This window comes from Accipiter gentilis, chromosome 18 (assembly GCF_929443795.1).
Source record: "Accipiter gentilis chromosome 18, bAccGen1.1, whole genome shotgun sequence".
Classification (NCBI taxonomy): domain Eukaryota; kingdom Metazoa; phylum Chordata; class Aves; order Accipitriformes; family Accipitridae; genus Astur; species Astur gentilis.
The window spans coordinates 27,242,111-27,251,797 of record NC_064897.1 but is presented as its reverse complement, the minus strand read 5'-3'; the positions used below and the strand labels follow the sequence as shown (position 1 = coordinate 27,251,797).

General features: G+C 51.0%; 2 protein-coding genes across 2 annotated transcripts; one reads left to right on the top strand and one right to left on the bottom strand.

The window, feature by feature from the left end:
• Nucleotides 1–1,214: 1,214 nt before the first annotated feature.
• Nucleotides 1,215–5,304, bottom strand: POLR2F (RNA polymerase II, I and III subunit F). Its single transcript, XM_049821532.1, has 5 exons — nt 5,230–5,304; nt 5,065–5,134; nt 4,780–4,910; nt 3,096–3,167; nt 1,215–1,407 (listed from the first exon to the last, which is right to left on the bottom strand). The coding sequence occupies exons 1-5, from the start codon at nt 5,247–5,249 to the stop codon at nt 1,317–1,319; spliced, it is 384 nt and encodes a 127-aa protein (XP_049677489.1). The 5' UTR covers nt 5,250–5,304; the 3' UTR covers nt 1,215–1,316.
• A 6-nt stretch (nt 5,305–5,310) lies between these two features.
• Nucleotides 5,311–9,603, top strand: C18H22orf23 (chromosome 18 C22orf23 homolog; the record flags this gene model as incomplete). Its single annotated transcript, XM_049822306.1, has 6 exons — nt 5,311–5,521; nt 5,814–5,876; nt 6,192–6,377; nt 6,852–6,986; nt 8,178–8,278; nt 8,583–9,603. Coding segments are annotated over 6 exons (801 nt in total), but the record flags the coding sequence as incomplete, so codon positions are not given.
• Between the last annotated feature and the right edge of the window lie 84 nt (nt 9,604–9,687).

The window sequence follows — 9,687 nt, the reverse complement described above, 5'->3', positions numbered from 1 at the left end:
GGAATGCACACTTTATATATAAGCATGAGCTTTAACACAAACTACTTGGAAATACTCTTCCTGGACTTAGTGTAAAGAGAAAAACTAATGTAAAACAGAACCCACAGGTTAGGTGCACCTTCCCCCTTCTTTTCTTCAGAAAAAAAGATGACAAAAATTCCGAGAGCACTTTTTAATAAGATAATTGAGAAAGACTCAGCGTGTTCTGCCCAAAAGCTCAGATCTTCCTCATACAGAGCAAGAACCTTGGAGCACACAGATCAAGAAATGAAAACTTGGTAGTGGCTAGCTGGAAGCCCTTGCAGATTGTAATGCATCCCCCCAACTCCTGACTTGAGCACGTAACCTCCCCGCACATCCGAGGCGAGAGTGCAGGTACCTGAAAGGGACAAACGACTGATCTTTCATCACGCTACAGATTAAAGGACTCTAGGATTTAACTACTGTTGTGCCATCATAAGAACCACCAGAGTATGTACAACTGAGATGGCTGCAGAGCACCCACACCCCCAGCACCATCAGTTCCACCGCGTGTCAGAGAACAGCTGTACGAGTAACAGGCACAGCGACAACCTACAACTGCCAAGCTGGTGGGACAGTGAGTGGCGACTGCACTTCTTCCGGCTGGGGCAGTGCCACTGAAAGGGGATCCCCACTTCTGATAAGCAGCAGGAGCAGGGAAACAATAGGTGATTTGATGAGAGCTGCTCTACGATACTCCTGAGAAGCCTCACAGCCAGCCCCAGCCAGAGAGGAAATTGGGGGTTTCCACAGCAACCTGCTCAGGGCACAAAGGCCCAACTGTCTAGGGGGAAGCAATGGAGGTGTCTCAGCACTCCCGTTTTAAGAAGGGACAGGGGTGGAGGAGTGGAGGGCTGGAGTCTTTCTGAAGCCAAAGTACCTGCAAGAGCGTTTTGGTACAGCAGGAGTTTAATTGGCTATCAGTCCTACAACCAGGGAGGAGCTGTGCTGGAGGAGGAGGAGGTAGTTACTGCAGTCTTTAGCCTAGGTAAAAGGTAGGGCCTTCGCAGGTGAAAAAAAGCTGAAAGAAAAGCATGGCACTTGGCTCCCTAATCTTACCAATATAACCCATGACACAGAAAGAAAGAATAATGACCAAGCTGGTAGAGAGAACTAAGAAAGTCTTCTCTTGGGCATGTAGGACTGAGATGAAAGAGAAGGTGGGAGGAAAAAAAAACCAAACCCAAACACATTTAACTTAAAATGGGGAGGTTTATAATTTATTTACACAAATATAAACAAAAATAGAAACATCTCTGGAGAAGGAAAGAACCAAAACAATGGCTGGAGGCAGATCAGTCTGTGATAATTAACTCATCCACACCCCAGTCTTCATAGCTCCCATCTGGTAGGTAACGACGGATGATTATGGGGATCTTGCGTGCTCTGAAGGGAGGACAGAGGAGTGAACAGAAATGCCAGAGCCTTCACTATACCACTTCAGCAGGCAATGGGAACTGAGGTGCTTAGTGGCTTTGGTAAGCTCATCAGGTTTAATTAAGAGATCTGTGTAGCACCAGTGATTTGGTATCATATGGTAGAGGGAAGTCCCAACAACCTGCTCTCTTTCGTAGGTGCAAAGCAATGAGCACCCTTAGACTTAGAACAACCAACGACCTACAGAGGGTCAGGCCTCTGTTGCTACTGCAGGAATTGAGCCCTGTGACCTGAAGCCACTATGAGACAACACCAAGCATCTAACACAGATAAAGGGAAAAAAAAAATAAATCAAGGGACTTGAAGAACAAATCCATTTTTTGTTTGATGGAAGATTTTTCCCCACAAGACACTACAGAAGTGGCAGAATTCGAAGAACCTTCAAGACAAACTGACATTTACAGAGCATATTGCAGCCTGAGAGCATCAGTTACGTTTTAAGAAGGATACATGAAACAGGGCCTATTCAGGTACCAAAACCTGGTAGAGCTGGGGTGGAGCACAGCATCTGCTAACAGTGCTTCCAATTAGAAAGCAAGAAAATGCTGAACACAATTTAACTTAATGGAAGTAGATTTAAGTCAGCAGCATGTAATCAGACAGTCTGGAATCTAACCAGGGCATCAGGTTTCAACCGTATCAGACTTGAAAAGTAATACAATTTCTTTAATGATCACATTCAGGGCCATTGTTTTTCCAGTAGCAAAATAGCTCCCTCATGCCAAGAATTACAACCGAATTTTGGCACAGAAGAGGATGCCACTATACTTTGTCATACCCTGACTTACTTTCTAGAGCTCATGCTCAGACAGTGACCAGAAGCAATTCAGTCTGAGCTTGGAGATCTGACAGGAACGTGACCTAAGGAGCTTTTGGCAACAATAAAGGGAGCTGTAATAGATATAAAATCTGCGAGACCAACAGCAATGCACTGAGAAACTGGGGGAGCAGAGGGACAATTTGGTTCAAGAACAGGGATTTAATCAGTAACGGAGTCCAGTTGCTCTGCTTGAAGGATACCTGCATGTGATCTAGGTCACCGACCGTGCAGGCAAACTATGGGCCAGCAGGGAGCTCTGCTGTGGAAAGGAGGGCCTGTAAGTGGTCATCCAAAAGCTGCCTCTGCTACAGTCATAAAGGATTTATCTTTCTGTAAGCAGGGGACAGGCCTCCTCGCAAGCACAGCAAGCCAAGCGTGCAAGGGTGCAGGAAAAGAACATTCTTAACAGAGTCTCCACACCATCAGCCTGACCCTCATTTTAATTTTTGCCAGCCCTTCATATTGAACACAGGTCTGTTCAGATGGCTGCTTCGAATCAATTCCATTCAGGAAATTAAACCTACTCCAGAAAGATGAGGACCTTGGGTTCTCATCATAGAAATAAAGAACACTTGGACTCCAAAGTAAAACAGGTCAGAGCACTCCTAATCATCAGTACTTTGTAAGAGCAACTAGGATGGGAGAGAGCAGCTGTGGAGAAGTCCCTAAGTGAAAAAAGGGGAAGGCAACTGTAGTGCTCACTGTTGTCAGGGGAAGACAAGGTTGTGTTGGAATAAGCTGCTAAATGCTGGGACAAGGAGAGGACTGCTGGCTTTACGGAAATCAATAGGCTCACCTGCCAAAGCCTGGGACTTACTTGAGTTCTTTCATGGCAATCAGCAAGGGGTCAGTCTCTCCTTCCAACTCCACCATCACAGGGGCACACATCCTGGGACAGAACATCAACAATCATTTGAGCGAACGCACAGAGAAGGAAGAGAAACAGCTAAGCACATGCCTACCTATCTCACCTGCACAACAGCCAGCAAAGTAGGAGGGTGGGACACCACTTTGGCAAATCTGATTTGCTCTCTTACGTACTTCAGGAAGAAAATTCCCCCAGGTGGTTCCAGACTGAGCTTTTACTTGCATGTTCTTAATGCCCCATCCCTCAGCCTCTGCTGACCAGCTGGTGCTCAAGGGCTGGCTACACCCTCCTAGTCACCCTCTGCTGTACTTCAATGTGAGGAAAAGAGTGGTTCTAAAATTAATCCAATGAAGAGGGTGGAAACACTGTAAAATGAGCATGCCTCCCATGACTCCAAAACATCTCTTGTGTTCCAATTCGCTCACACCTTCCAGGCTTTGTTTGGGGGGAAGCGAGGGGCTGGATTTACAATGCACTCTACCTCTAGGAATTAAAAATTAAGCATTTTGCAGTGGCTTGTAACAGCAGAGCAAACATGGGTGACAACATCTGCCCATTAGACAGCGGCAGCAAAGAAAGTTCACGTTATACGTGGATAAGGCCACTGGGGGCTGCTGCTGGCCTAGGTTCAGCACTGAAGGCAGAATCTGTAGGTGAAGCAGGACCAGGCGCCAGAGTGTTTTGGATTAAAGGCCTGGCACAGGCCCATCTCGTCTCCCCCATTTTTCTGGCCTTCCACCAGTTGACAGAAGTGCACAAAATAGCTTCACAGAGTGAAGACTGTGCAAAAAATAGCTTGACAAAGCGATGATTAAGGAAAGATCTGATCACCACCTAGGAGCTTCTAAATGATGTAGAGGAGAGGCATCATTTTGAGGGTGGATATAACCAAGATGAAAGTCATAGATGTGCTTTCAGACAAACCTTGACGCAGCCTAATAATCTCACTCATAAGGCAGTTTTTCAAAAAGCACAGAACTTTTTCACATACATTATTAAAACAAGTCTAGGCAGGCAAATGGATGAAGTTGAAAGCAGCCAGCCATTCTTAAAATAGAATTTAAGTGTTACTGCCTATTATAAATCAGGCCTTCCTATTCCAAAAACTTGAAAAAACTTACAGCTTGCCACAATGCAACTGCACTTAAAACAGATTTTGGGTTGGTTACTCCAGCCCCAATTCCTACAGCCCTGTGGTATCAACTGAAGACATCCTGGAGCATCCACCCCTCCCTCCGACACCGGCTTTTGCAAACCGGTTCTCAGCTTTCCAGCCCGCGTTGGCTCCCTTATGAAAGACAGAAACCAGGATCAGCTTGCCACATCCTCTACTCATTTCGCCTGCGACCTAGGAAAGGTCCACTGCAGCTCCCGAATACCCCCGTCTCTAGGCACAAGCACCACAGCCTCAGCCAAGGCGAGAGCCAAGAGGCTTCACAGGCAACTAAGAGCAACACGGCCCTGTACTTCAGTGCTGACCAAGATGGTGATCTGCAAGCGGAGTGGTCATTTAAGGTATTACATGAGATCCAGGAGTTTTTAATGAAGGAGGAAAGCAGCTTTCAGCAGGAAGGGAGGAGAAGCTGTGGTGACGCTTGGGATATGGAATGAAATGGAGGAGTGAAATACTCACGCTATCTGGAGGGCGCGAGTGCCCAGGACTCTGGCTCGCTCGTATTTGGTCATGTAGGGGGTAGTGATCCGCTTCTGGTTCGCCTGCTGCCGCTCTCCCGAGGGAAGGATTTCCACGTTCTCCTGCCCCTCCTGGGGAAAGCAGACCAGCGCTGCACCTCAGCTGCGCCCATCACCGAGGCCTCACGCTGCTTCCTGAGCCCCCTGAGGCCTCCCCAGCCCCAACCACCGCCTAACCAGGCCTCGCCCGGGCCGTCTGGTGCGGTGGACCCGCGGGGGCACCCACCTCCTCCGCGTTCTCCAGGTCCTCCAGGCCTTCATCCTCCTCCACATCATCGAAGTCGTCCCCGTCAAAGCTGCGGGAGGAAAACGGACGTCGAACACCGAGCCGGGCCGCCCCCGTCCCGTCCCGTCCCGACGCCTCCCCCCCGCTTCCCACCCCCGGCCTCACTTGTCCTCGTTGTCAGACATGTTGCCTCCTCACCGCCTTCCTGCCCGCCGGAAGTAAAATAAACCACTTCCGGGGTTTATTTTCCGGTCGCCGGGACGCCACCGGAAGCGCCGTTACCGGGGCGACGCTGCTCCGTTCCGTTCCCTTCCGGGTCGCCGCTTCGTCGCTGTGGAGACGTCGGAGCGCCGCGGCGTGACGGCAGCGCCCGTGACAGCAGCGGCGGTGGCGGGGCCGGGGGGAGGCGGCGGCGGGCCAGCCCGGTACAGCCCGGCGACCCGGGAGCTGCTGAGAGGTAACGGCGGAGCGGGGCTGAGGCCCGGCCAGGCCGCTCGGCCTCCCCGTACCCCGCTCACAGCCGGAGCGCCGGGATCCGGCCGGTCCTGCCGCCGCCGCGGGGGAGGAACCCGCGTCCAACCGCGGGGGAACCGAGGGAACCGGGCGGCCTGAGTTTTCTAAACCTCCATGTTCCCCTTTGGGTTTGGGTCGTGAGGTGGGGAGGGGGAGCGGGGGGGGAGGATGGGCCCCGGTGCCTGTTCCCCGGCCCCTTCCCACTGCTGTCTTCAGGCAGACGTCATGTTTTTCAGCGATGATGGAGGAATCGAAGCTGACGCCTTTCCAGAGGCGATACCTGATGGACCGCGTGAAACGTGAGTGACGGCCCTCTCGCCTTCATGTCCCACCTTGAGGCAGCGGCGTTCGCCCAAAAACACGGGGATGTCCGGGAGCGAGGTGTCCCCAAGGGTCATCCAGGGAACAGGACGTGATGGTGTGACTTGAACGGCAAGTGTGTCTCGTGTCAGCGCACACCAACAACCAGCACGGACGTCTGTGGCACTCCCGGGGTCTTCGCTTGCGGTGCTACGGTGGATCAACAGACAGATCTGCTGCCGGCGGTAGCTTGGGGCCATCCACCCTGGTTCCTCTCTTATCTGACCTACCGTTATTTTTGGTTTGTTCTCCAGGAGGAGACACCCTGCCCCTCCAGTGTCACCCCACATCCAGCAAAGAGCCAGCGCCTGTAGCGCCTACTTTCTTCCCACCAGTTTGTCAGCCATGCAGGCTTTCGGCGAAACCGCATCTCCGACCTGCCGAGGTTTGCCAGGCAGGAGATGCCTACACCCGAGAGAAATTCAAGCCGCGGGCGAGGCGTAAGTCAGCAAACACTGCTAATAAATAAATAAACGCCACTGCCCGCTCCCTCTCTTCCCCTTACATCCATCCCCTGCCTGCAATCTCAGTAGCAGCAGGGAGTGTCTTAATTGCTCTTCGTCCTCGCATTTTCTGTCTTCGAAGATGCTTTAAAAATGGATGTCTGAGGGAACATCTACTGTAAGCACTCGCTGACTTCTGCCCGCTGGCTGGGAGGGTGACAGGCAACAGGGACTCACGCAGCCCTTGCGTAAGAGGGGAATGCTGTGCAATTTTCTAGCTTATAAATGTGAATCAAACCTCTGATGTCAGTTTGGTTGGCTCTGTATGCCTGTGCAGTGCTTGCGCAGTTCAGACTGGGCTGTCGTTAACGTAACGCTTCCTCTGGCATCGTTAGCAGGGAAGTGGTGTGGCCAGGCTCCTCTCTGAGGAGACAGGCTGATAATAATTTTTTTTCCCCTTGGCATTCACAGGAGATTTGGAAAAGGAGAAGCAAAGGCTCCAAAACATCTTAGCGACAGGGAAGGATGTGGTGGAGCACAAGGTGAAGCAGATCCAGGGTCAGACAAAGGAAGAGGAGATACCTGAGCCTGACCGGTTTGAAGAATGTACGTCTTCACGTAGTCTGGAGGAAGGCAGGCGGGAAGCCTGGGAAGGGCTGGGGTGGCAGGCCTTGTTGCCGGTAACCTGAAGCCCGTTGTGGAAGGAGGCACAAAGCCCAGTTGCCAAGAGAAAGGACTGGCTGCTCTGACTTTGTGATCCAGCCGTCCTCGCAGAGCTTACCCTGCAGAGGTTTGCTGGCAGATACAAGCTCCCTGGGCTGCCCGCACAAAATGAATTCCGCTGGCGGGGAAATCCCCTGGGGACACGCAGGGTGACTTGGGCAGGAAGCCCAGGTACTGCAGGTCCTTTTTCCAGCCAGTGTAACTCAACATAGACTAGGACGCTTGCCAGCCTGACCATGGTTTGGGCTCTGTTTACTTTCACTCCAAGATCAGAGCAGGTACACTAGGAAAGCTTAAATGTTGAGCAGAATTTTAAGCAGTGAGGGACTTTGGCCTGCAGAGTATTCTGGGATGGCAAAACCCCACCTAATACCAATCTGTGCTTGAATCTTCAATGCGTGTGTACGTACACCCCAGCCTGCCCTTCACTAGTCAGGGCAGCACAAAGACGGACAACGCTAGAATAACATGTACAGGAGGGGTGCTTTGGTCCCTACTGCAGGGAAGCCAGCACAGCTGGCTTCATGCATGCTTTGTATCCTCTAAAACATGTTGCAAGCTGAGTGCTGTCCTTGACACATCTGAGATACCCATGTATTTTGTACTGTGGCAAGATTTGCACCAGCTGGCTGCAGGTCTGTGCTGCAAAGCGGCAGCTAATGTTCTGTGCCTGTGCTGGTCCTGGGAGCAGAGACGGTTGCGGTCACCGGGTGGTGCATGGCAATTAACAAACCTCAACAGCTTTAAGCAGGTTCTGTTTCCATCCACAGACTGGTTAAATTGCCCACAAGCAACAGACAATTGTCTGTACAAATTAAACTAGAAAGTCACCATTCCAGCAAGATGGGGAGTGGCAAGAAGATGGGCAGGGGGGACATTTCCCTTTGTGGAAGGGACTACTGAGGTATTTTGATGACATGCACGAGATGAGTGTTACAGCAGACATCACCCTTCCCCTGGCGGGACTGCTGTCCAAGCAGAGCTAGGAAATTGGGAGTTTAGATCCAGACAGAAATATGTTTTCTTGCTTTTTAGTCAAATCCTGTTTCCACAATGTTTTCTCTTATCCATCAGTGGTGAATGAAATTCAGGAGAGGAGGGAATTCCTGGCAGAGATGGAAGCTCTAGGACAGGGCAAGAAGTATCAAACGATTGTCCTCACTGAAATCTCACAGGTATGCAAGGGCCCTGGCAGCACTGGTCGTACAGTACATGGAAGGAATCCCTGGTGTCCAAGACCTTAAAGCAGACTCCTCCAACACCCGAGGGGGAAAGGGGCAGAGAACTGAGTGTTTCCCTTCATGGCACAGGACAGGTGTGAATTTGGGGAATGTGAATTAGAGGTTTTTAGCCTTTCTATCTCTGCGTGTAACTTAATCAGGGAAATAGAACTTTTGTTCTTGGGACTGGCAAAAGAAGAAGAAAAAAAAAAGCTGCTGGCTTTCTCCCTGTTCAGCCCTTCCCCTTTGTACTTTGCAGAAAATGCGTGAGATGGAGATCATTGACAAGAAGAGAAGTGAGGAAATGAAAGAGATCATGACAAAAGACTTCCCTGGTGGGAACAAATCCGATCCCGAGGACTAGGCCGAGGGAAAACACAAGTGCAATTTGTTCCCACCTCTTCTTCCCAGACTCTTGGCATTGGAGTCTCAAGGGCTCTGTCTGTGCCTGTGCCTGAAGAGGGGGCAGCACCACCTGTTGCCTAAAGCCAGAAGGCAGGAGCAATTGGTGCATAACTGGTGACAGAAGAAAGCTGTTGTAAAATCAGCTACCCATGCACCGGATCCCTTCTTGCTTAACGATATTGAGAGAAAAACACACAGCAGTGGCTACCGAAACATGGCAAAGCAGAGCCTCCCTTTGCTTATGCAATGCCTCAGAGTACAGCGATCCATCGATAAAAACGTCACTCCCATCCACCCAGAAGTGGAGGTTTCTCCTGACATGATGCTAACACACGTGTTGCCACCCACATCTGTGACCCCCTCCTGCCCCCATGACCCTGGTATCGGCTGTGCTGGCAGACAGCGGGGAGGAAGATGCAGCCGCGTGGCCTTGCGCAAACAATGAGCCTCCGGCATTGCTGCAGGTCAGCATGACTGTGTGCATCATCAGCAAACTTCTCAGCAGCAGCTGAACTGGGGAGGTGCTCAGGGAACACAGCTGTGCTGAGGAGGGAGAGGGGATTTCAGCCCAGCGCATGCTGCTTTTTGCTGCTGGCTCGCTGTGGTTTTTTGGTTCCTGAAAGCCTGGTATGCAGAATAGCCATCGGTCTCCCACAGAGCCTGGAAATGGCTGTTTGCTCACCTCATGCATAATCCCCGCCTCTGTCCTCCAGCAGGCTGAAGCATGATGCTCTGCTATTTCAGCATAGATCCCAGCATAAAGTCCGCCTCCCCATTTCCTTAAAATCCCATCATCTGCTTCTTAGCAATACTCTTGTCAGCCACTCCCCAAAGCCAGGCAGCATGCCCTGTCCCCAGGACAGCACGAGTGCACAAAGGAAATCAGAAACCTAAGCCGTGATCGGTTTTTAAATCCAGCGTTTCTTTTATTTCTGTTCAGGTGAATGGAAGTCACGGAG

Excerpts from the sequence above, each read along its gene's own strand:
- POLR2F (XM_049821532.1), bottom strand. The coding sequence starts at position 5,249 with ATGTCTGACAACGAGGACAA. Across the intron at positions 5,135-5,229 it reads ATGTCTGACAACGAGGACAA|CTTTGACGGGGACGACTTCG; the intron begins GTGAGGCCGGGG and ends TTCCTCCCGCAG. Across the intron at positions 4,911-5,064 it reads ACCTGGAGAACGCGGAGGAG|GAGGGGCAGGAGAACGTGGA; the intron begins GTGGGTGCCCCC and ends TGCTTTCCCCAG.